The sequence below is a fragment of the Chrysochloris asiatica genome, unplaced genomic scaffold, assembly GCF_000296735.1.
Source record: "Chrysochloris asiatica unplaced genomic scaffold, ChrAsi1.0 scaffold00150, whole genome shotgun sequence".
Taxonomy (NCBI): domain Eukaryota; kingdom Metazoa; phylum Chordata; class Mammalia; order Afrosoricida; family Chrysochloridae; genus Chrysochloris; species Chrysochloris asiatica.
Window position 1 is genome coordinate 1274151 of NW_006408668.1, and position 26299 is coordinate 1300449.

Genomic DNA, 26299 nt, shown 5'->3' on the forward strand with positions numbered 1-26299 from the left:
TTTTTTTTTTTTTCCTTTTATCTTCTTTTGATGCTTTCTGCATCATTCAATAATTTGCCCAAAGAATCCTTCAATAACGAAAGTCGATGCTTGAATTTTTTCTTCAGTTTGTCCAGCTTGAGAAATGCTGAGTATGTTCTTCCCTTTTAGTTTTCTGACTCCAGATCTTTGCACATTTTTTTTGTAATATTTAGCTTTGTCTTCTCGAGCTGACCTTTGAAATTTTCTGTTCAGCTGTTTGCTTCCATTTGCTTTAGCATCTCTATAATGGAGACATCCATTTTGATCTTTTCCTTCTTTCTTGTCTTCTTAATGACTTTTTGCTTTCTTCCTGTATGATGTTCTTGATGTCATCCCACAATTCTTCTGGTCTTCAGTTTTTATTGAACAGGCATGAATGTATAGCAAATGCTTTATAGTTCTCAGACAAAAAGAATACTTTGGATCCACTATTTTCTCATGCAAATTATAAAATAGAAAAATGACTAGAAATCTGCTTTTCAAGGGATACATCAAGTATTAATTCACTCATACACACACATAAACTTTACTAATAACACCAAAGCTAGAATCAAAACGTTTCTGAGCCTAAAACATTTGTGTTACCCATAATATGTTTGTACTAAAATATTCCTATTATACACAAACTAAGAATATTTAAATTAAAAAGAAAAGACAAGCAAGGAATATGAAGAACCAGGTATTTACACATTTAGTACATAGTAAAAAAAGTATTGTTACTAGGGTTCCAGTTTAGCCATGCACAGGTTTATTCCACACTAAATGTGTTGAAACCTGTGGCTGCAGTCAGTGGATGGGGACTTATATGTTTTTCAGTATGACACTCATCCTAGCCTTGCTAGGGTGACTTCCATAAAAAGGTCCAATCAAAACAGTAGCTTCTGGGAGGATCAGATAGGCCAGTTAAATTCAAAGCAGAAAGGTCAACTGAGACAGCTATGGTGGCTTTTTGCTGGAATCCCAAAGAGGTAATCCTGATAGATTTTCTCAAAGGATATAGGATGATCCAGGGGATCATTATGAAGAGGTTTTAAGAAAATAGAGAGCTCCACTGGATGAGAAAAAGTCCAGGAAAGTTGCATTGTGAAATTGTTTTGTATCCCAACAATGTACCTGCTCTTTCTTTGAGGGTAGCAAGGACTGTCCTACAAGTATTTCATTGGGAAACCTTCCCACAGCCACCCTACACTCCTGATCTTAACCTTTCAGTCTTCTTTATAATCCCAAAACTCAAAGAACATTGAAAAGGAACATAATCTGTGCTCCTCAAGGATGTCAAGACAGCCATTTTGATGTGGTTTAAATCAAAGAATACAAAATTCTTCAAGAAAAGGCTAGAGAGATGGAAACACCACCTTAGATATATCGATGGAGGATATCTGAGCAACAGGAGCTTCACATTTTAATATTTTTTTTATTAAAAGTTACTATGATTTTGTAGCAATATTTTTTACTTTCCTTGTATAGCTATCATGTCTGTCAAGATTATGGGACCTTATGTTCCTTAACTAAAACTTTGAAAAAAGCAAGGATAGGATGGGATTCAGAAGAGGGGGAAAGCAAGTATCTGGGAACTGGATTTGGTATTATTAGAGAGACTGTGAATTATGAGATCAAAGTGAAAGAAGCCAGACACAGAATGTTACATATTGTATAATTGCACTTATTTGAATTATCCAATATATGCAAATCCATAGAGATTGTCACAGACTTGGAGTGGGGAAGATGGAGGATGAGTGCTAACAGATATGGTTTCTTTGTGGGGTGATAAAAATATTATGGAATTACATAATGGTGATGTTTGTACATATTGAGAAAATACCAAAGAACACTGAATTATACACTTCAAAATGGTAGATTTTATAATATGTAAGCTAAACTTCAATTAAAAAGTTACTAAATGAGGAGGAATAAGATGGCAGACTAAAAAGAAAGGCTGTACAGACCCTCTACAACAAAGATATAGATAGACAAATGAAACAGATGCAAATGATAGTCTTGGGACACCAACTTCAGATGAAGAGATAGAAAAGTGGACTGAATGCTTACCAGGACAGAGAGCTGAACAGACACAGAAAAGTAAAAAAAAAAAAAAAATGAGAGGCTAATGACCTTTGCCAACCAACCAGACCCAATGCAGACACCTGGAGCTTTAGTGAGCAGCTTTAGAGATATGACAGCATATTGGCATTGCAGAAAAGTACATGTTTTTCTTCTTCCTCACACTCCTCTGATGACCGGAAGTGAAGCTGACCCCACCCACATACACCCTCAAAGAAGTTCCCACTCTTCCAGCTGTCAGACGTCATGGTGGTGAGGGCAACAGTTGTGAGCTCCATTAATGGAGTGGGGAGCTAGCTGCATTAATCCCAGCTCCAACCTGAAGAATTAGTCCTGGTCATTCCTGGGACAGCCCTTGCTAGGAAAAGCAGCTGAAATGACTCATGGAGGTGAAAAAAAAAAAAGAAAGATTGTTGATTTGTGGTGGCCAGACTGGTGTGATTTATCCATCTTGAACTTTCCTGGGTGACTTTGAAAGCAAGAGGATAGTGGCTATCACACAACATAAAGCTGACAGGTAGAAAGAAAGGTCCTAAACTTTTCTTGTACCCCACATTACCCTGGTGGCCAGAGGTGTGGATGTCCCCCACCTGTGTACATTACCGGTGAAGTTCCTGTTCTCCTGGCAGTCACATCAAAGTGTCTAAGGAGCTAACAGCACCAACCCCACCACCTAAAATCAGATGTAGCATGTTTCAGACTAGCAGAGCTGGTTCTGGTCAACCCTAGACTGTAGGACCTCTCACCATCAACTGCCCTCTGGGATGGAAATTCCTTGATCCCCAGCTGTTCTTGGATCAGCACGAACTACTTCAGGATTGGTTACCCAGACAAAAATGAGCACTACAGAAACTCCATCTAGGGTTGAGTGTTACCAACTCATTGTTTACCCACTCACAAATTGAAGCCCTTGACTGGCAGGAGGCCCCAGAGTTTTCTCCTCTCAAGGTCTGGCAAATGCCTTGGTTTTTTCCTTTCATTATTTTTGTTTATTTATTCTTTCTTCCTCATATTCCTTTTTCTTTCTAACCTTCTATCATCCCTTTCATTTCTTCTTCTTGTTTTCTTGACTCTAATTCTCCACTGCTGCTGCTGTGCTTTCTTCTTTTTTTCCTTTCTCCTTCTTTGTTTTTTGTTAAAAAAACAAAACCAAAAAAAAAACAAACTCTCTGATTTCTTTCCCTTTTACTTATTAAGCTTCCTAATTGTATTTAGTTCTTTTTCTTTCTTTTTATTTTTGTTTTTACTTTTATCTTTTCTATTATTTTATTTTTATCTCCTTTTCTCTCTTTGATTTTTGTATGTTTTCTAACTGTTAGCTGCTTTTTTCTTTTTTTTTTTTTCCTTTTCCCTCTCTACAATTTTCTTTTCCCTCATTGGTTTGCTTGTTTGATTTCCTTCTCCCATGTTTGTGTGTTTTCTCTTTTTGCCTCACCTATCAGGAGACAACAACCATCACAACACAGTCCAGAAACAACCATACCCTCCACAGTCCTACCCATTGGGCAAGAGCTAATACCAGCTGCTATACACCAGATTAGTAGCAACAACCAATATCAAATAAGTCCATTCTGAACTGAACTGTATGAACAGTGAACAGAAATGGTGCATAAATTCATCTCCTGATCACACCCATGAGTAGGCTGTTGGTGAGTGCCAAAGAATACACCAATATATAATAATCAACTTAATATGAATACAAAAACAATACAATGTCTCAAAAGCTGAAGAAAATTCCTGTTCACATAAAGAAACAAGACAGAGTGATTCAAGTAAATGACTAAGAACCAGAGCTAGCAAACCGTTTTGAGGGAAGACAAGTATTAGAACTACCTGAAAAATAATTCAAGAGAACGATATTTGTTGTTGTTGTTGTTAAGTGTCGTTGAGTCAGTTCCAATTCATAGCAACCCTTTCTAGGGTTTTCAAGGAACACCTGGTAAGTTTGAACCACCGAACTTGGTAATCAAACCAATCTTGCAGTCCAGTTCATTATCCTGGAGCACCGCACCAAAACTACAAGGGTACCTCCAAATGTTTGACAAAAAGGTCTATGAAAACAAGGAAGAATTCAGGAAAACACTACATTAAGAATCACACAAAACAGATAAAGGACTGAGGGCAATAGAAAACATGAAATGTTAATACTAAGATTTAAGAAATGAACAATACAATGAAAAAGCAAAGGAGTAGATTTGAATCAATGGAAGTCTGAATTACTGAGCTTCAAGATAAATCTCTCAATACTAGTAAACTAGAAGAACAATAAAAAAAAAATAGTGAAAAAGGCTCAAGAAAGTCTAAGAATCATGTGGGACAACAGAAAGAGGACTAACTTATGAGTGATCAGAATTGCAGAACAGGGACAGAGAAAAGCAAAGAAAAGAAAGTGTAAGAGCTGTTGGAAGGCAATTCCTCTAACATCATGAAAGACATGAAAATGAACATTCAAGAAGGTGAATGAACCCAAACACAATAGACCCCAAAAGAATATCATAATAAAACTCTTCATTCTCAAGGACAAGGAAAGAATCTTGTAGGTCATTCAAGAAACATGAAAAGTTACTTAAAAGGGAGAATCATAAGATTAAGTGCCTGTTTCCCAGCAGAAACATAGTAAATTTAATCATGTAGGCAAAAAGGCATGGGAAGACATCTACAAAACTAGGAAAGAAAAAATTGCCAACCAAGAATCATATACCAAACAAAAAGATCCCTCAAATACAACAGCAAAATTAGACACTCCCAGACAAACAGAAATCAAAGGAATTTGTAATAACCAGATCAACTTTATAAATAATAATAAAGGGACAGAATTGGGCTAGAGAAAGAGGAAAAAAAGAGCAATCCACTACAATTTGATGAACTTGACCTATACTTATGGATGTAGTAGTTCAAAAGGGGGGGATGAATCTTTACAGTGAGGATCATTCCCACCCCCTCTGTACACAGGGTTAACAGGGATGGGCAACTTAGACATTGGCTACCCAAAAAGGGGGGAGAGGAGAGGCTACAAAGACACTAAGTGCTTGCAAGGTTAACAAGGCTTACAAGCTTTCAAGAGGGAGTCTAGTTCTAGAAGGTGCTGGGGAAGGTAGAATCTCCACTGAGTGGTTTCCAACCTGTCTGGACAGGGCTGGTGAAAGGAGATGGGGATAAGACTCTTGTGGTTCAATAGTGAATAATTGCTATCAGGACTGACTGTGAGAGTCACAAATGTAAAGGTAGAAATTTTGCAACAAAATGAGGGGAGTGGTTGATTTTTCAGTCAAGGAACAGAGGACCCTGGGACCATCAAGGGAGAAGAGTAGAGTTGGCAGGGGCCACGCCATCAAGGAACGGAACGGCAGGAGACCCTGTGCATGAAAAGTTCATTGTTTTAGCAAAGCAACAATGAGTGTCTCCTTGGTTGGCAAAGCCACAAGGAGAGCCGCATGCAAAGGCCCTGTAGCTCCTGTGTTTTTCCTTTTATGAATAGTTCATTTTTTAGTTTTCTTGATTTTATTATAGAAGTTTTCAGTAGACTTTTCAATAATCATATTGAAGATTACATTTAGACACTTTGACACCGTATACAATTACGTATAATTATAAAGATTGCTTTTACATTAACAATAAGTTTCACCAGCTAGGAAAAACCACACCTGCTAAAGCACTGCCAGTTCAAGTTTAAGATTACAATCAACATCCTCTATAGTTTTAGCTTGAGAAAATAAGACCTTTAGAAATTAACTGAAGCATGTTCAAGGGCTGTGTGAACACATAGGAACATAAGTATAAATTTAACTAGATGTTTTGGATACAGAAATTATTAGTATTAGGGAAGTTGTTTCGTTTAATTATAACATTTTAGGTACTTTTTACACTCTTGTTTTTAAAGCAATTATGAGTGACTAATATGTAGAGTGAGTTACGGGAAAATGTTTTGTGTGTAAGTTGTGATTAATGAATCTATAGAAAATAATAGGTGAGAGTAGAAATAGGAGTTAAGATTTATAATCATGTTTTAAGGTTAACCTGACATTTTAAGGAAGGTTGGAGAAGAACAAAGTCACTTACGAAAAACACAAAGTCACTTAAAAAAAAAAAACAGATGTTATCGAGGTGACTAAGGAGTATAAGGAAGCAGTATGTGAAATGATCAAGGAAAATATTTTGATGCTCTTTGATGTAACTAGAAGATTCATGAATCAAAAGTAAATGTAATGACAACATAGATTATACTTTAAAGAAATTGATTACTATGAAATCATTGTGTATTGTAATGTTATATAAGAAGCTGAAAATTTGAGTAAAGAAAGAAGATCTTGGATTCCTCACAAATCAATGACTCTGTGTGATTCCTTTCGCCGACTCCACATCCCCCTTCAAGAGCCTCCTAATAAGTTTGTTGGGGCTGGTCCCCCGACACGGAGTGTGGGACCCCATCCAGAGAAGCAGTGACACCAGAGATGGAGGCAGAGATAATAATGTGGAGAGATGGAGTGGCTGGGGACTCTGGATTCAGGGAGGGAGAGGGTATTTGTGCTGGTGGCCAGGGGGCAGGCAGGCTTACAGGGTGTAGCCTTTGGTTGTTTGATGATGCATGGAGAGGACTGTAATCCTTGCAATGAAACTAAATACGATAGGATGAATGTAAAGCTGATGATCTCCCATGTAAACTATCACTCAATTCACAATAAAAACTTAAAATAATAATAATAAAGGGAGTCCTTTGGACTGAGAACCAACAATAGCAGATAACAACTAGAGATCAACATACATAGCAACACCACCCAGAATTCAATCTAGATGAGAACTATCCAAAGTAAAACAAATTTACAAGACTGAAAATAAGGAACGAGAGATATCAATTTATAATGAAGATAACTACAAAACAAAAACAGTGAAAAGTATAATTACAGAACTTCCAACTGGCAAGGAAGTCAAGTAGATTTCAAGGGGGAAAAAAAGTTTTAAACATGAGAAGAAATTAATAAATTACAGGGAAACCTCAAAAAAAATGAATATACCTGCAAATCAAATTAAGAAAAGGGAAAACCAAAACAATTTCATAAATATTTTAAAAACAGCAATGAAGAAATTGACAAGTAAACAAACAAACAAAACAAACTAAGGAAAGAAAAATATGTGGAACAAGGAAATTAGCAGCACCAGAAAAAAACACACACAGAAAAATGACTGCAATCAATTCATGCCTATTGATTATTGCACTGAGTATAAGTGGGTTAAATGCACCAGTGAGAAAGCAGCAGAACGGGTAAGAATGGGTTAAGTGCACTAGGCAGAGAGTAGCAGAATGGGTAAGAAAACAGGGTTCTTCAATATGCTGTCAAAATAGATTAAAAACCAAAGGATGGCTGGAAACAGAAATAATTTATGATCCAGCAATTCCGCTACTTGGTTTATATCTATAAGAAATACAAGACAGAATATGAGTGGATATATGCACACCAGTGTTCATAACAACACTATTCACAATAGCAAAAAGATGGAGACAGCCTATGTGCCCATCAATGTAAGAATGGATAAACAAATTTTGGTACATACACACAATGGAATATCATGCTACCTCAAAGAATAACGATAAACCTGCAAAACACCTCATAACATGGTTGAAACTTGAAGACATTATGCTGAGTGAAATTAGTCAGTCACAAAAGGACAAATACTGCATAAAACCATTATTGTAAACACTTAAGAAAAGATGTCCATACTAAAAGAAAAAAACCCTTTGTTGGTTACCAGGGTGGGAGGAAGGGCACAGTAAGGCACATGTTAGGGGAGAGTCACATCATAGCTCAGTAAAGGGAGGGCAATATTGAAGGAAGAGGGGTAATACACAAGAAGGGGGAGAGGGGTGGAAGAACAGGAAAATAGGGGAAACTTTAGGTAGGTTTGCATGGGCTAAATGGGACAGAGTTAAATAATGATGTATGCTCAACATTGGAAAAACAGGGCTCTGTGATACACGGATCAAGGCATAGTCTGAAAGGGTAAAAGAGGGGAAATAATGTTAAGATGCTTGACTGTCTTATAGATATTGGTTTCCCTTGCCTACTATTATAAAATATACACGAGTGGGATAGAAAAGAATATTGGGAAATATGGTTACAGAAAGCTTATAAACCCGTCTATCGCCTATAACTGACTGAACACTTAAACGGGTTTCTAGAATTTGTCTAGTGAAATAGGCTTCTTGTGGAGCCTTTGTAGAGTATACGGGACTTTATCTAGAATCCTGAGCCCTATCCAGAACCTTCTGAGGTGGGACATTCCCACTTGAAAGGATATGTAGACCAACCTGGCACAACCAAAGGAAAAGAAGATACTTCATGAAAGAAAGACCAACAGAGAGAGAGAGAAAGCAGACTGTTTAGCTATTACAAGAACAAGCAAGCTGTTTGCCTGGGAGCCATCAAGGCACGCCATCAAGACCCTTCAGGACAAATCCCCTTCCAAGACTGAAACTCAAAGGGAATCACAAGCAGGCTTGTAAGCTCCCTGGTGAATGCATTGTTCTATTCATGAATGGAAGTGGAAGAAAAGCAGAAATGAAGACATGGGCTGAGTTTGACCATGTTACATAGACTCCTGTTGACCTTGAGATAAGAGAGAGAAGAGGAAGGAGTAGTTGGTCTGAAATTTGACCTGGAATGCCTGAGCCCATGGACACTGACCTAGCCAGTGGGGGCTAGGGCTGAGAGTGAAATGTCCAGTTGATATGAAGTGATGCACAAGAGGAGATGCACAGGAATGCCCAAACTTGCAGGTAGCACCCATTTGACCTAGCTTGGATGGCTTGATGCTCAGAATTTGAGTAGAGGAAGATGAAGTTTGATCCTGGGAAGTAAGTATAAATTGCTACAATTTGATGAACTTGACCTATATTTATGGATGTAGTAGTTCAAAATACCAACTGAGAGAGAAGGAGTCCTCACATCAAGGATCAAGTCTATCCCCCAAGTACACAGGGTTGATAGGGATGGGCAACTTAGACACTGGATAACTAAAATGGGGGTGGCTATAAAGGCAACAAGTTGCTGGCTTACAAGTTTTCAAGAGGGAGTTTAATTTCAGAGCAAAGGGGGGGAGATAGAATCCCCACTGAATAGTTTTCATCTTGTCTAGATGGGTCTGGTGAAAGGAGATGGGGATAGGATTCTTTTGACTCAACAGTAATTGTTATCATGACTAATTGTGATTGTCACAATTGTAAAGGTAGAAATTGTGTAACAAAAAGTGGGGATTAGTTAATATTACACTTCAGGAACAGAGGATCCTAGTTCCATCAAGAGGGAAGAGAATATGCATAATGTTGGATCCTAACTAGAGAAGCAGCAACACCAGAGATGGAGGCAGAGGTTATGTCATAGAGAGATAAGAGCAGCTGAGGACTCTAGACTCATAGAAAGAGAAAGGCTATGAGCTAGTGGGCAAAAGGTTGGCTTGCAAAATGTGCCCTTTTGTTGTATAAATGATTATATATTCCTGAGTGTTTATGTGTACATCAAAAAAAAAAAAAAAAAGAGGGAATAAATGCACATACTGTTAACTAATGGCACATGGAAGGGATTGTAAGCAATGCAGTGAAACAAAATACAATTTGTTGAATGCAAAACAAATATTCACTCATGTAAACTATCACTAAATTCACAATAAAAGCTTTAAATTAAAAAGTAATCAAAGGATGGAAAAATAATATATCATGCTAATGAGAATAAAAAATGAGCAGTAGTGGCAATATTAATTTCTGGTAAAATAGAATTTAAGGCAAACACCAGCATAAGAGACAAAGAAGGACAGTATTTCATGACTAAAGGGTCAACTGAACAAGAAGACATAACCATAATATTTATGCTCCCAATGAAAGAGCCTCAAAATACATAAAACAAACTGTAACAGATCTGAAGAAACAAATAGAAAACTCTATAATAATAGGAGCAGATTTAATACACCACGTTTGATAAAGGACAGAACAACTGGAAATAAACTCAACAGACACAGAAGAAATAAACAACACAATCAATCAACTTGATCTCATAGATTCATACAGAACACTCAACCCAACAATAAAACAATACACATTCTTTTCCAGTGTACAGGGAATATTCTCCAGAATAGATGATATGTTAGGCCACAAAGCAAGCCTTAGTAGATTTTAAAACATTGAAATATTACAAACATGTTTTCAGATCATACTGCTATAAAATCAGAAATCAACAATAGGGAGATCAAGGAAAACACACACAAACACACACATGGAAACTGAATAGCTTAAAAGCTAAATAGAACAAAGAAAACATGAAATGAAAAGTTTTATTGAATCAAATGAGAATGAAAACGCAGCATACTATAGCAAAAATAGTGCTTAAAGGGCAGTTTATAGGAAAACCCCACACATCCAAAAGGAAGAGTGAACCAAAGTTAACATACTAACACACCTCCAACAATTAGAAAAAGACCAGCAAAGTAAGCCTATAGTTACCAGAAGAAAAGAAATAATAACGATTAGAGCAGAAATAAATGAATTAGAAAACAGAAAAACAATAGAAATATTCAATAAGACAAGAAGTCGATTCTTTAAAACAATTAATAAAGTTGACAAACCAATGGCAAATTAAAAAAAGAAAAGGAGAAGATGCAAATAACACACATAAGAAACAGTGTGGGTGGTGTCATGACGGCACCAGCAGAAATTAAAAGGATAATAACAGAACACTATGAAGACTTGTATACTTACAACCTTGAAAATGTAGAAAGAATGCATTCATTTTAACAAAAACATGACCTACCTAAACTAACACAGAGTGAAGTAGACAACTTGAACAAACCTATAACAAAAGAAGAAATAGATCAGGTCATCAAAACGCTCCCAACAAAAAAGTCTGTGCCCAGATATCTTTTCTGGTGAATTCTACCAAACATTCAGACAAGAGCAGACATCAATTTTACTCAAACTATATTCCAAACATAAAAAAGGATGAAAAACTCTTGAATACATGTTATGAATTTATCATAACCCTCATCCAAAACAGTCAAAGACATCACTGAAAAGAAAACTTATAGGCTTGCTGTAGTGCTATAGGATCAGCACTGGACTACAATGTCATCAGGTTCTGCTTCTCAGAAACCCTATATGGGTGGCTTTGACTCAGAATTAATGTGACAGCACTTAACAACAACAGTAATATCCCTTATGAACACAAATGCAAAAATTCGCAACAAAATTCTAGCCAGTAGATTTCAACAACATAATAAAAATATAATACATCAAGATCAGGATTAAATCTTATCAGAAAAACAAAAGACCGATACAAACAAAACTACAAAACACTGTTGCAAGAAATCTAAAGACGCTTTTTAAAATGGAATAATATACTATGCTGATGGATAGGAAGATGGAACATTGTGAAAATATCAACAATGCTCAAAGCGATCTATAGATACAACACAATCTCAATCCAGATTCCAACATCATTCTTTGAAGAAATGGAAAAATTGATGACAAATTTTATATGGAAATTTATAAGGAAAGTGACTTTGAATAGGAAAGCACTGTGTAAGAAGATGCACAAAGTTGGAGGCCTCTCACTACACAGCTACAGTGGTCAAAACAACCTGGCATTGGTTCAATGAAAGATATATGAATCGATGGAACAGAACTGAGATCCTAGAAGTAAATCCATCTGCATACAGTCAGCTGATCTTTCACAAACAAGAAAAACACATTAAATGGAGAAGAGATATAGTCTTTTCAACAAATGGTGTTAACAAAACTGGACATCAATTTGCATACAACTGAAACAAGACCTATATCTCACACCATAAACAAAAACAAACTAAACATGTAATAAAGACCTAAATGTAAAACCTAGAAATATAAAGATAATTTATGGAAAAACAGGGACAAATGTGTGGTTTCTAATGCATGACATAAGTACACTGTCAAACATTACTAAAAAGACACAAACAATAAAAGATATAAACACATGACTAGGATCTCCTAAAAATTATACACTTACGTGCATCAAAAGATTTTGCTGAAAGAGTAAAAAGGGAGCTCATGGACTAGGGAAAACAAAATTTGCAAAAACATATCAGATAAGGTACTAATTTCTAAAATTCATAGAGAATTACACCACCTCTAGAAGAAAATGGCAAATAACCCAATTTAAAAATGAACACAGGATATGAACAGGCAATTCTTCAAGGGAGACATTTAGGCAGCAACAAACATACGAATAAATTTTGATGATTATCAGTCATTGTTGTTGTTGCCAAGTGCCACTGAGTCAGTTCCAACCTATTGCTATCCTGTATAGGTTTTCTGAGGAGCAGCTGGTGAGCTTGACCTGCTGACCTTGCAGTTCAAACCAAATTTGCAATCCAGCACATTAACGCCCAGTGCCACACCAGGACTCCGCTACAGAGATGCAAATCCAAACTACAATGAGATACCATCTCATACCAGTATTAACAACAAAGTTCAAAAAAACAGAAAACAACAAATGATGGCAAGGTTGTGGAGAGACCGGAACCCTCTTATATTCCTGGTGGGACTGTAAAATGGCTCAACCATTATGGAAAATAGTAATGGTGCATCCTCAGAAAGTTGGAAATAGAAATACTGTATGACCCAGCAATTCTCTATTTGGTAAATATCCACAAGAAATAAGAGTCAGGACACAAGTAGCACATGCACGCCAATGTTCACTAAAGCACTATTCACAATAGCAAAAAGATGGAGACAGTCTAAATGCCTATCAATGTAAGAATGGATAAACAATGTTGAAGAATAATAACGCATCTGTGAAATACCTCATAACATGGATGGATCTAGAGGACATATCGCTAAGTGAAATAAGTCAATCAAAAAGAGCAAATATTATATGAGACCACTATTGTAAAAACTCAGGAAAAGGTTTTCATAATAAAAGAAACATACTTTGATGGTTACTGGGAGTGGGAGAGGAGAGAAGGGAGAATAGTTCACTGGATAGAGGGTAGGCACATTTAACTCAGGTGATGGAGAGGGCAATATACAAGATGGTGGGGGCAGGCACAATAAAAAAGAAGAGGGATGTTGGCAGAAGACTGATGAAGACAGGTGAAGACACAGGGAAATGTGGAAGCAGGGAACAAGACATATCATTGCTGATGTCCGATGGATCTTGGCTGAAATCAGAGAATATCAGAAAGATGTTTACCTATGCTTTACTAACTATGCAAAGGCTTTCAATTGTGTGGATCATGACAAGCTATGGACAACATTGAGAAGTATTAGTATGCCAGAACACTTAATTGTACTTCTGAGAAATCTGTACCTGGAACAAGAGGCAGTTGTTTGAACAGAGCAAGGGAACACTGAATGTTATAAAATTGGGAAAGGTGTGCGACAAGGTTGTGTTCTTTCACCAAACTTATTCAACCTGTATGCTGAGCAAATAATATGAGAAGCTGGGTTCTATGAAGAAAAACATGGCATCAGCATTGGAGGAAGACTCATTAACGACCTGAGATATGATGATACAACCTTGCTTGCTGAAAATGAAGAGGACTTGAAACATTTACTGATGAAGATCAAAAAGCACAGCCTTCGGTATGGATTGCATCTCAATGTCGGGAAAACAAAAATCCTCATCACTAAACCAATAAACAACATTCTTACCAACGGATAAAAGATTGAAGTTGTCAAGGACTTCATTCTTCTTGGATCAACTAGCAACACTCGTGGAAGCAGTAGTCAAGAGATCAGACGACGTATTGCATTGGGCAAATCTGCTGCACAGGAACTTTTTAAAGTGTTGAAGAGCACAGATGTCAGCTTGGCAACTAAGGTGTGCCTGGGCCAAGCCATGGTATTTTCAATAACCTCACATGGATGCGAAAGCTGGACAGCGAATAAGGAAGATAGTAGAAGAATTGATGCCTTTGAGTTGTGGTGTTGGAGGAGAATATTAAAAGTGCCATGGACTGCCAAAAAAACCAATAGATCTGTTTTGGAAGAAGTGCAGCCAGAGAGATCCTTGGAGGCCAGGATGGCTAAACTTCGTCTCTCATACTTTGGACATATTGTCAGCAGGGAACAGTTGCTGGAGAAGGATGTCATGCTGGGTAAGATGGAGGGCCAGAGAAAAAGAGGAAGACCCCCAAAGAGATGGATCAGTCAGGTGGCATCATTGATGGCATCAAGTGTGGCAGCGGTAGTGAGGTTGGCCCAGGATCGGATATTGTTTTGTTCTGCTGTGCATGGGATCGCTATGAGTCAGTTTTGACTTGATGGCACCTGACAACAACAACAACAAAGGAGTCCTGGTGGCATATTGATTACAAGTTGGATGCTAACTCGAGGTCAGCAGTTCGAAACTACCAGTGGTTCTCTGCAAGAAGGATGAGGGTATCTGTTCCTGTAAAGAGTTACAGCCTTGGAAACCTATACAGGGTTGCTATGAGTCAGAACCAACTCCACAGCACATAACCAAAAAACCAACCAATAAAGAGGACAGAAGTATATACATGCAACCCTGGAACAGCAGTCTTCTGCTGGTGGATACAAGGGCAGGGACACAGGCTGAATGCATATGGAAGGAAGACTGGGAGTATACCCACAAATATATGAGTTTGATGTATACCATTTGTACACAGGTATTTACTTTTTCTGCAATCACCACTGTGAATGTGGTGGAGCATACAGCAGAACAAAATGATAAAAACTTCTTAGATATTATCAAACATCTTAAAGCAATGAGTTGCTGGGCCTGGGGACTTAGGTCCATAGTCTCAGGGTACACCATGATCAATTGGTATAAAATAGTCCACAAAGACAGTGTTCTACATCCTACTTTGGTGAGTAGCATCTGGGGTCTTCAAAGTTTATGAATGGCCATCTAAGGTGTAAGTATTGATCTCTCCATGTGGGGAAGAAAGAAGAATGATAAGAATTGAAAATGCTTGGAATCAGTTAGTCCCGTTGACTAGTGGAACATGTGAACATCAATCTCCAGGACTCTGAGACAAGAAAGAAGAACTAGATGGTGCCCGGCTACCATTTCTAACATCACTGAAATGGATCACATTAGAAGGTTCCTGATAGACTGGGAGAAAATGTAGATCAAAACTAAAAATTAAAAACAACAACAAAAAAAAGACCAGTCTTGCTGGTCATAAAGAGATCGGAGAAACCTGAAACTATTACTCTCGACCATCCTTCAAGTCTGGAAAGGAACTCACTGTCACGGCCCACTTTTCAGCTGAGTAGTAGATATGGGAATGGAGCAACAACAGTGGTAAGGTATGCCCACCATGGGATAGTCAGTCATTCAAAACCAAAAGCACAATATTTACCTAAGGACCAAGTTGAAAAGGGTTGGGAAGGTGGGTGGAATGGAAATAGAAACCACAGGGAGGAAGGAGGATAGCGGTTGTATAAAGGAGATTGCAATTATTGAGATGAAACAAAGTGCATAATTTGTTGAACGTAAAACTGATGGCCTTGTCTGTAAACCTTCACTCAATTCATAATAAAAAGTAAAAATACATATATATTAAATATTTATGAGATCTGATGGACAAAACCAAGTCCCGGTGTGATGCTATAGGACAAATGCTGAACTGTGAACTGCAAGGTTGGCAGTTCAACCTCACCAGTCACTCCTCAGAAACCCTATACAGGATTGCTATGAATCAGAATCAACTCACAGATATCTAACAACAACAAAAATAGACAAATCCAGGTCTTTGGTAAAAATTCTACACAAAACAGTACAGGAAACAATTGAGCTAACAAATAAAAAGAAAGACAGAAAATGATACACATGGCTCTTCTTGGAATGGGTCTCTTGAGTTCTTTGATTATTCTTGTGATCCCCTCTGCAGAATGAAGCACAATATTATACCAAAACAGTACTTAAAAGAACTATTTATTGGTGCACTGAGAGTTGATTAAAGGATGATAAACAATGTCATGAGTTACCTTTGTGATGATGATAAAGACAGTGAAACCCTGTGGAAAATGGTTTATGACAAAATAATGGGAGAGGTGTTTTTTCCCTTAGATGTACAAAAACATTGTTGAGTCAATTCCAACTCACAGCAACCCCATGTGTTATCAAAGCAAACTGTTCCATAGGGTTGTTCTTGGCTGTCATCTTTAAGAAGCAGATTGCTAGACTTTTGTTTATGACATGGCTTGGTGGATTTGGACCACTAAACTTTAGGTAGATAGCTGAATTCAAAGCATTTATACTTCCCAGAAACCATTGGGAAAAACTTAAAAGGTACATCAAAAAGATTTGAAGAAAATAAGTCAAAATTTTTAAAAAGGTTCTGAAGTAAATAAGGTATATATATTTAAATATTTGCAAGCATATTTGTCTTTAAATTATTTTTCATAATATTTACATAACATTGGTGGTGGTGACTGGTAAATTCAAACTACTGGACTGTGGTTAGTAGTCCAGCTCTTAATCCACTGAACTATCAGGGTTCCTGGATACAACATTAATAATGTGAAAAAGTTAGTTTTATGGAGAATTTTAGGAACTTGGTAGCAGAAGGACAAAACTTTTGAAAGTTAGAATACTAATGTAACAGTGTGTCAGGGAACCCTGGAATTTGGGAAGATTTATAGGCAATTTCTGCAATCCTGGATTTATAGAAAACACATTTCAAGCACTTGCTGAAAGTTACTTAATTATGGTAGACAAAAGTCCTGAAGCTAAATAACAGTAATAATAAAAAATGTAAATACTACAAGATTGATTACTGATGACTGGGAACTGCTCTAGAAGAGAAGTTGTTCAAGGTTAAGAACAAATGATGAACTTTAGGACCAAGATTTATCAGTGAAAACTGGCAAAATCATATAGCTGATAGATCCCTTCAAACTACCATTCTTTTGTCATAGGGATGGTGGAAAGGCCTCAGCCTTTCATTTTAAATCATGATGAAAATTATTCCATAAAGTTCCTTTTCTTTGTTGTTATGTGCTGTCGAGTTGGTTCTGACTCGTGGAGACTCTATATAGGCTTTCCCAAGAGAGCTGTGGATTTGAACTGTCACCATAATCAAAAGTGGAAACACCTTGTCCTTGTGAGAGATGTCACAATATTACAGTGTCAGTTACAGTCTGGCTTTACTCATACTTCAGTTTCCTAATCTTCTAGAATTTTATATTTACAAATAATGATCTTGAGTTTACGTCTTTATATTAGTGTTTTGGCTATTATTCTCTAATTAAAAGAAAAAGACTTAAAAGTCACATGACTCATCTATCCAATTATTTTTCCAGCATACTACAATCATATCCATGAGAATTAGACTATTCAGAAAGGTGACTCAATAAACACAGGTTTGAAAAAGAAGGGAACGTATTTACATAGCTCATATGAACCACAACCAAGAAAATTTAATGGTGATGATATAGAAAAATATACATACTGAACCTATAATAAATTAATTATAAGAATACCTTCATCAAGAACATAATCATAGGAGTGTCCTTTCAGGAACAAACACAAAAAGATTGCAGCTATATCCTGATATGGTAGAGGCTCATGTTTACTCCAAAGTGCAGTAACGCCATACGATAAGCAGTGGATTGTGAACCGCAAGGTCCAGGATTCAATCCCATCAGCTACTCTTCAAGAGAAAGATGAGGCTTTCTGCTCCCACAAAGATTTCTAGGTTCATCTTTACATGATTCAGGGTTGCTATGAGTCGAAACTGACTCAACACCACTAAACAACTACAATATGTTAACTCCATTTTACACAGAAAATTAACAAGATAAAAAGGCTCTTGCACAACACATGAGTTAGTGACCAAGATCTCCCTTCTCAGTATCAACGTTCCTATCCTCATAATGGTGATATTGGTGTTGTTAGATGCCATAGAATCTCAATTCCAACCAACAGTGATCCTATGTACTACAAAACAAAAGGCTACCCAGTCGCACAATTATTGCTGTGTTTGAGTCCTTTGTTGCAGCCACTGTGTTAACCCATTTCATAGAGGGCCTTCCTCTTTTTCATCTATTTTACCCTAATGGCACTGTGGGTTAGGTGCTGGATTGTTAACTACAATACTGGTAATTCAAACCCACCAGTTGCTCTATGGGAGAAAAGTAAGGCTACCTGCTTCCATAAACATTTACCATCTTGGTAAGATTGAGTTGGGTTTGGTTCTACTTTACTATGCATGAAGTCCTTCTCCAGAGACAAATCCATTCTGTAACCATATTCAAAGCTTGCTACCCTCCCTCCTAAGGATCATTCTGGTTACACTTTTCCAAGAAAGATTTGTTTATTCTTCAGGCAGTTCATGGCATATTCAGCATTCTTCATCTCAACACCATTAATTCAAAGGCATCAATTCTCAGGTCTTCCTTATTCATGCTTTCACATGCAAATGAGGCTAATGAAAATACCATGGCTTGAATCAGACATACCTTAATCTTCAATATGACATTTTTGCTGTTTAACACTTTAAAGAGATATTTTGCAACAGATTTGCCCAACACAATATTTTGTTTGAGTTCTTGACTGTTGCTTCCATGGGCATTGATTGTGGATCCAACTAAAATGAAATCCTTGACAACTTCAATCTTTTCTCCATTTTCTTGGTATTGGTTATTGGTCCAGCTATAAAGATTTTTGTGTTCTTTACATGGAGGTGTAATCCACACTGAAGTCTGTAGTCTTGGATCTTCATCAAAAGTACTACAAGATGTTTTCAGCCAGCAAGTTTGTGTCATTTGCATATCTCAGATTGTTAATGAGCCTTCTTCCAATCTTGATGTCACATTCTTTTATATAGTCCAGTTGCTTGGATTATTTGCTCAGCATACAAATTGAATAAATATGGTGAAAGATAAAAGCCGGACACACACCTTTCCTGATTTTAAACCACACACACACACACACACACACACACACACATACCCTCGTACTCTTTGAACGACTACTTCTCAGTTTGTGTACAGGTTCTGCATGTTCCAGAGCACAACTAAGTGTGCTAGAATTCATATGCATCACAAATTTATCCATAATTTGTTATTATCCCCATAGCCTCATGTAACTGTATATTCAATAAAACACAAGAAAATGTCTTTCTGGTATTCTCTATTTTCCTTTGGCATCAGCAGCAATATCCCTTGTTCCTTGACCTCTTCTGAATCCAGCTGGAATTTCTGGTAGTTCCACGTCATGTATAGCTACAACCAATTTTTAATTATCTTCTACAAATTTTTACTTGTGTGCAATAATAACAATCTTGTTCAGTAATTTACACATTAGACTATTTAGAAAAGTGACTCAAATAAACACAGGTTTTAAAAAGAAGAGAATGTATTTACATAGCTCACATTAACCACAACCAAGAAAATTTAATTGTGATGATATAGAAAAAAACATATATTTTACCTACAATAAATTATTTATGAGGATACCTTCATTAAGATTAAATCATAGGGCTATCCTTTTAAGAATACACACAACAATATCACAGCTATATTCTGATATCCTGATATGGTATGGTATGAGTCAGAACCTCTCTTTGGAATGGGCCCAAATATGAATCTATTCCTGTTGCTTGGTCAGATAGCTAGGTGCCTTCCAAATTTCTTGGCAAAAATTAGCGAGCACTTCAGGCACTTCATCCAATTGCTAAAACATCTCAATATTTAATCCATCACAATTCATACAATGAGCAAAAAATGTCATGATGGCTAAGGGTAAAACACATGGGAAGTCTCTGTAAAAGTGATTCACAAATAGTTGTTGTTTTTAACTGCCTTTGAATTAGTTATAGACTCATAGAAACCTGTATAGAATTTCCAAGGACCAGTTGATGGGTTTCAACTGCCAATCTCATGGTTAAGAGTACACTGCTTATCCTACAGTGCCACACCAGGATCCCTCACAAATAGCACTCAAGAAATTTTATGTACTAATATGTAGTATTATTTTGGATACATTGTCAGGAGGGATCAGTTCCTGGGGAAGGACATCATCTTGGAAAAGTCAAAGGTCAGAGAGCAAGAGGAAGACCCCCAACAAGATAAACTGACACAGTGGCTGCCTCATGGGCTCAAACAGAACAACAATTGTGAGAATGACACAGGACTGTGCAGTGTTTCATTCTGCTGTGCATGTTGTTGTTGTTGTTACGTGCCATTGACTTGGTTCAGACTCATAGCAACCCTGGATAGGTTTTCTGAGGACTAGCTGGTGAACTTGAACCACCGACCTTGTGGTTCAAACCGACTTTGCACTCCAATGCATTAGCCCACAATGCAGGTTAGCATAAATTGGAACCAACTCTACCACAAGGACATTTTAAGGACATCGTATTTTCACATTTTCTATTTCTAAATTAAGGCCTGAAGCCTTAATTTAGAAATAGAAAATGTGAAAATATAAGGGAAAATTATGGTTGGAAACTGTATTCTCTGCATTATACATACCTGCAGCAATATATGATCCTCCTCCAGCTTTATACAGGAAATGGCTGGCAAAGGGGGCTGCACAGATGATCAGAAAGCTTGCAGTCACAACAGTAACCACGCCCAGAAGCATCAGCACTGCCCAGAAACCACGGTAAACTGGAGACCCCAGAAGAATAGGAGAAAAGAAAAAACACACTGAGAAAGTGAATGAACAAACTATCACACAGTAAGCTTTTTTCTTCTTCATTTTTCTAATTACAGTCATAGAGTGTCAAGCAGAATGCTAGAGCATGGGCCTTCAATTACTTTAAACAAGGATCATATCAACTAATCATGGAGTCAATGATGTTGACCATTGGCTCCTCATGCTCAATACTTGCCCCATACACATGCTGATATACTTGGGAAGCTCTTTTTTTCTGAAAGATTTCCCATTTTAGAAGTTTGAACACCCAAAGCCCTAGAAAGAATTGTCTAAAGTAAATATCCAGTGGCCACATTTAGCTGTTACACATCAAATGCAGAAAGATATGAAAAGGCATTCAAATTATTTACAAATGCAGCTTCATGTTTCCTGTTAACATAATATTTACACCACAGGGATCTTTGGGAAGCAGATCATAATCACTTCAACCTTCTAATGAAAAAGTGCACTTTGATTTAGATTATGATTTTCTTGAAAATAGTCGAAGCCAAAAAAAGAATGACAAGCAAAACAAACATATGTTTGAGAAGATTTAAGATATTATACCAAATATGTTCAAGGCATACTAGTTTTGTTTATTCTTGTATTTGGAATGGTTCAAAATGAAAAGCTGTAAGCGTCTTTGTTAAGGACAAACAAGGATAGTTAGTGGATGCTGTCATTGATAAATGGATTTGGGTCTTGGTGCTATATTGTAATTAAATAAAAAGGAATTCTAATGAACATTTTTGAGTCGAATAATTACAAATCTATTAAACAAATTCATCATTTCCCAAAGGCTAATACATTAAAATAAATTTTTCTTGCTGGTGTAAATGGGAGAAAATTAATAAAACGTATTTGTTGTTGTTGTTGTGGGCAGTTATGTCAAATTTTTAAGGAAAGTATAGAAAGTTTATAGAAAAGCAATGAATAATATTTATTGAAAAATTCACCTGGTAAAGAAGAAATATATTAATTACCTGGGATATTAAATAAAGAAAAGAATATGAAAAGATGAAATTTTGAGAAGAATTTAATTGGAGTTAAACAAGAAAGGAAAGTCAGAATTTATGAGTGAGTAACTATCTCAATAGAATTGGCCATAATGATGTGAATGGAGCCAACCTTAGTGACCTTTATTTACTGATGAGACACAACTCAAAATAAGAAGAAACAGACACAAACAGCCATTAATACTCAGAACATGGAATGGAAGAAGTATGAATCGAGGAAATCTGGAAGCCTTCAAAATGATATGGAACATAGAAAGATCAATATTCTAGGCTTTAGTGAACTGAAATGCACTGGTATTAGCCATTTTGAGCCAGACAATCACACGGTTTACTATGACAGGAGCAACAACTTGAAGAGCAAATGCATCACATTCATTATAAAAAAGACCACTTCAAGATTTATCATGAAGAACAATGCTGTCTCTGATAAGATAATATTTCTACACCTAGAAGGAAGACCAGTTACTACTACTATTATTCAAATTTATACACCAACCATAAAAGTCAGTGATGATGATAATGAAACTGAAGAATTCTACCAATGTCTTCAGTCTGAAATTGATCAAACATGCAATCAAAAAACAATGATACGGTAATTGGAATATGAAGCTTGAAAACAGAGAAGAAGGAACAGTAGTTGGAAAGTAAGGCCTTGGTGATAGAAATTATTCTGGAGACCACATGATAGAATTTTGCAAAATCAACAACTTATTCATTGCAAATATCTTTTTTCAACAACATGAAAAGTGACTATAGACATGGGAGGATTCCTGGTGTATTGATGTAGGATCAGCACTGGACTTCGAACTACAAGGTTGGTGGTTCAAATTCACCAGCTGCTCTTTAGGAAGCCTATAAAGAGTTGCTATGACTCATAACCAACTTGACAACACTTAACAACAACAACATAGCTTTGGAACTCACAAGAATCAAACTGACTGCAACTGTGGAAAAAGACAATATAGACGCTCAATTATCATCAGCCAAAGCATGGCAACAGGATTGCAGAAAGACTCATTAACAACCTGAGATATGCAGCCTTGTTTTCTGGGAGCAAAGAGGACTTGAAACACTTATTGATGCAGATCAAAGACCATACCTTTCAGTATGAACTGCACCTCAGAGTAAAGAAAATAAAAATTCTCAAACTGAACCAATAAATAACATCTTGATAAATGGAGAAAAGACTGAAGTTGCAAAGACTTCATTTGTTTAGATCTAGAATCAATACTCATGGAAGCAGCAGTCAAACCATCCAATGACATATTGCATTAGGCAAATCTGCTGCAGAGGACTTCTTTAAAGTGTTCAGGAGCAAAGATGTCAGTGTGAGGACTACGGTGTGCCTGGAATTTTCAATAGCTTCATATGCATTTGGAAATTGGACAATGAATAAGGGAAACTGGAGAAGAACAAACAAATCTGTCCTGGTGGAAGTATAACCAAAATTCTCCTTAGAAGTGAAGATGTTGAGACTTTGTCTCTCATACTTGGAATATGTTGTCAGGAGGGACCAGTCCCTGGAAAAGGACACCATGCTTAGTACAGTGGTGACAGCAATGGGCTCAAACAGAAGAGCAATTTAGAGGCTGATGCATGACCAGGCAATGTTTTGTTATGTTATACATAAGGTCACTATGAATCAGAACCTACTCGATAGCAACTAAAAAGCAAGAATACTACCACCTAACTTCATTAATTAGAAATGGAGTCCTGATGTGGTGCTGTAGGAAAATTACTGGACTGTTAATGGCAAGGTTGATGGTTCAAACCCATCAGCCACTCCTGGGAAATCCTATATAGGGCCATTATGAGTAAAATTTTATTAAATAGCATTTAACAACAGCAACTACAAAACAACTAACTCTGTGGGGAAACATGTATAAGTCATCTCCCATAAAGATTTGCAGCCTTGGAAACCCTAAGGAGCAAATCTACTCAATCCTCTATGATCTCTATGAGTTGGAATCAACTGGATGGCAATGGATTTGGTTTGGGGTTTTGAGAACTAATTCCTAAAGACAAAAATTAAAATTAAGACATTTACTTCACATGCCAATGCTAATACTTTTGCAGTGGCTTCCTAGTTTGCAGTGTAAGAACGTATCCTAGGATTGTATTCAGGCACCATAGGGTGGTGGTGAGAGCTAAAAAAATGTTGGTATCAGCTGAGAGTGGAAAGGAAGCATGGTAACATATGAGACAAATATTTCTTATCCCTGCAATAATTGAAGAAACTCTGGTAGCATAGTGGTTACAAGTTGGGCTGCTAAACTCAAGGTCAGCAGTTCGAAACTACCAGCCATTCCATGGTAGAAATATAAGACTTTCTCTCCTGTAAAGATTTACAGTCTTGGAAACCCTAGACAGGGTCACTATGAGCCTGAACCAACTTCGTGGCACACCACCACCACTACCACCACCATAATTGAGTTTATTAAACAATGGTGACCCTCACATTTTATATTTTTATAAAAGGAGCTCTGGTAGCATAGTGGTTACAAATTGGGCTGTGAACCGCAAGGTCAGCAGTTCGAAACTACCAGCTGCTCCATGGGAGAAAGATGAGGCTTTCTGCTCCCATAAAGATTTACAGCCTCGGAAACCCTGTTGAGGGTCACTATGGGTCGAAACCAACTCGACGGCACTTAACAACAACAACAACAAGGGATAATAGTAGTAAGAAGCAGTTGAGAGAATAAGAATCCCCATCCATCATTTCCTGGTCACAACTGAAAATGACAAACAAACATCCTAAATCCTCTAAAAAGTAAATAATAGCAAGTGTACTTAACAGGAAAGACAAACCTTAAAGAATTCTAAATTCAGTCACAAAGAGTTCACTGTAGATTTCTGTTAGTTTGGTGTTGTTTTTTCTCTTACTGGCTTTTCCTTAAAGGCAAGCCAAATTACTCTTTGACATGGAGTCAATTTCAATTCCTAGCAACCCTATGTGAAGTGCCATAGAGTCGGTTCCGACCCATAGCTACCCTGTATAGGGTTTCCGAGGAGCAGCTGGTGAGCTTGAACTGCCGACCTCGCAGTTCAAACGGCTTTGCAGTCTGGCGCATTAACCCATAGCATCACACCAGCACTCCTGTAGAGTGGATTAGCAACCCTATAGGACTGAAGAAAACTGGCACTTATAATTTACAAGGCTGGGTGTGGCACTGTAGCTTGATGCACTAGACCCAAGGTCGGTTTGAACTGCAAGGTCAGCAATTCAAATTCACCAGCTGCTCCTGGAAACCCTACATAGGGTTGCTATGAGTCTGAACCAAATTGAAGGCACTTAATGACAACAACATCTTTTTCAAAGGTGCTATGGTAGCGTAGTGGATTACAAGTTGGGTTGCTAATCTCAAGGTCAACAGTTTGAATCTACCAATAGCTGCTCTGGAGAAAGATGAAACTTTTGGCTCCAGTAAGATATACATCCTGGGAAACCCTATACAAGGCCAGTAAGAGTCGGAACCAACTTGATGGCACACAACCAACAACAAAAACCTTCACCAAAGCAAACTGCTGTACTTCCATCCCCTGTACCAGCTGGAGGTTTCAAAGCAGTGATCTTTCCTTTAGTAGCTAAATGCTAAACTACTGGACTCATTATGCCTAATTATAAACTAAATGAGTGTGAAAAAACTGAGTAGAAAGTATAAATAGTAAAAATACCTGCAGAAATTCATCATCCTGGCTAGAGAACCAAGAACAGGGACCCTGCAAGGCAAAGGGTAGAAATCCCCCTTCTTTTTTTTTCCTTTGTCCTCCTCTAGTCCTACCTCAAAACCAGCTCCAACACACATCTGCACTTAAGAACCTAAAATGTGATCCATTACTCCAATGGGATCCTTGTTAAGCAAAAAGGGAGGCAGTCACGCTGATATCTTTTCCCTTTTCTCTTGCCACTTTGCCCTATGACATGTTTGCATAGAACTGAGAGAGAACCCAATATTTCTGGTCCAACAAATTGGTAAAAATCTGGACCCAGAGAATGTGGAGAAATCATAGAAGAGCTGGAGAGTAGACTCTCTAATGCGCATGCACAGAATTGCCAACAGAATTATAGCAAAGAAAATGATACCTGAATTACAATACAAGGGTAACTCAAAAAGTATTGCTACAGAGAGAAAAAACAAGATGGCGGATTGGGTGGACATGTAGTAAAGAGCTCCACCAATAACAAAACAGAATACCCAACCAAACAGGTTTAAGGGATGGTCCCAGAATTCTGAACCACATATAAAAGAATATTTCGAAGGTTGGAAGGCTTACAGCTGCTAGAATTTGTCGCAGAAGCAAGAAATCTATTGCTTTCTAGTCTGGGATGCTTGGCTGCTCCAGGAGCCGCCATCTTGGGTGAGACCAAGTGGAGGAAGGATCGGAGCGGCCACAGACGCCTGGCAGAACCGCAGGGATAAAGGTGTGGACATTCTTTGCTTTTGGTAGCTGTTCATTGTTCCCTTGCTATCTGTGCACCTCCATTCTGGTGACTATAGGGTGCCCGAGTTAGTGGGCACCCTAGCCCCACCCTTGGAGGGTTGTACTATGCATGCGCACAGATCTCCT

General features: G+C 37.4%; 1 protein-coding gene across 1 annotated transcript in view; it reads right to left on the bottom strand.

The window, feature by feature from the left end:
• Window positions 1–26299, bottom strand: part of TMEM182 (transmembrane protein 182) — a 131380-nt gene that overhangs the window by 49312 nt on the left and 55769 nt on the right. The window contains exon 4 of the mRNA XM_006870729.1: window positions 20549–20686. Within this exon, the coding sequence (XP_006870791.1) occupies window positions 20549–20686 (138 nt within the window). The remainder of the gene's footprint in view (window positions 1–20548; window positions 20687–26299) is intronic.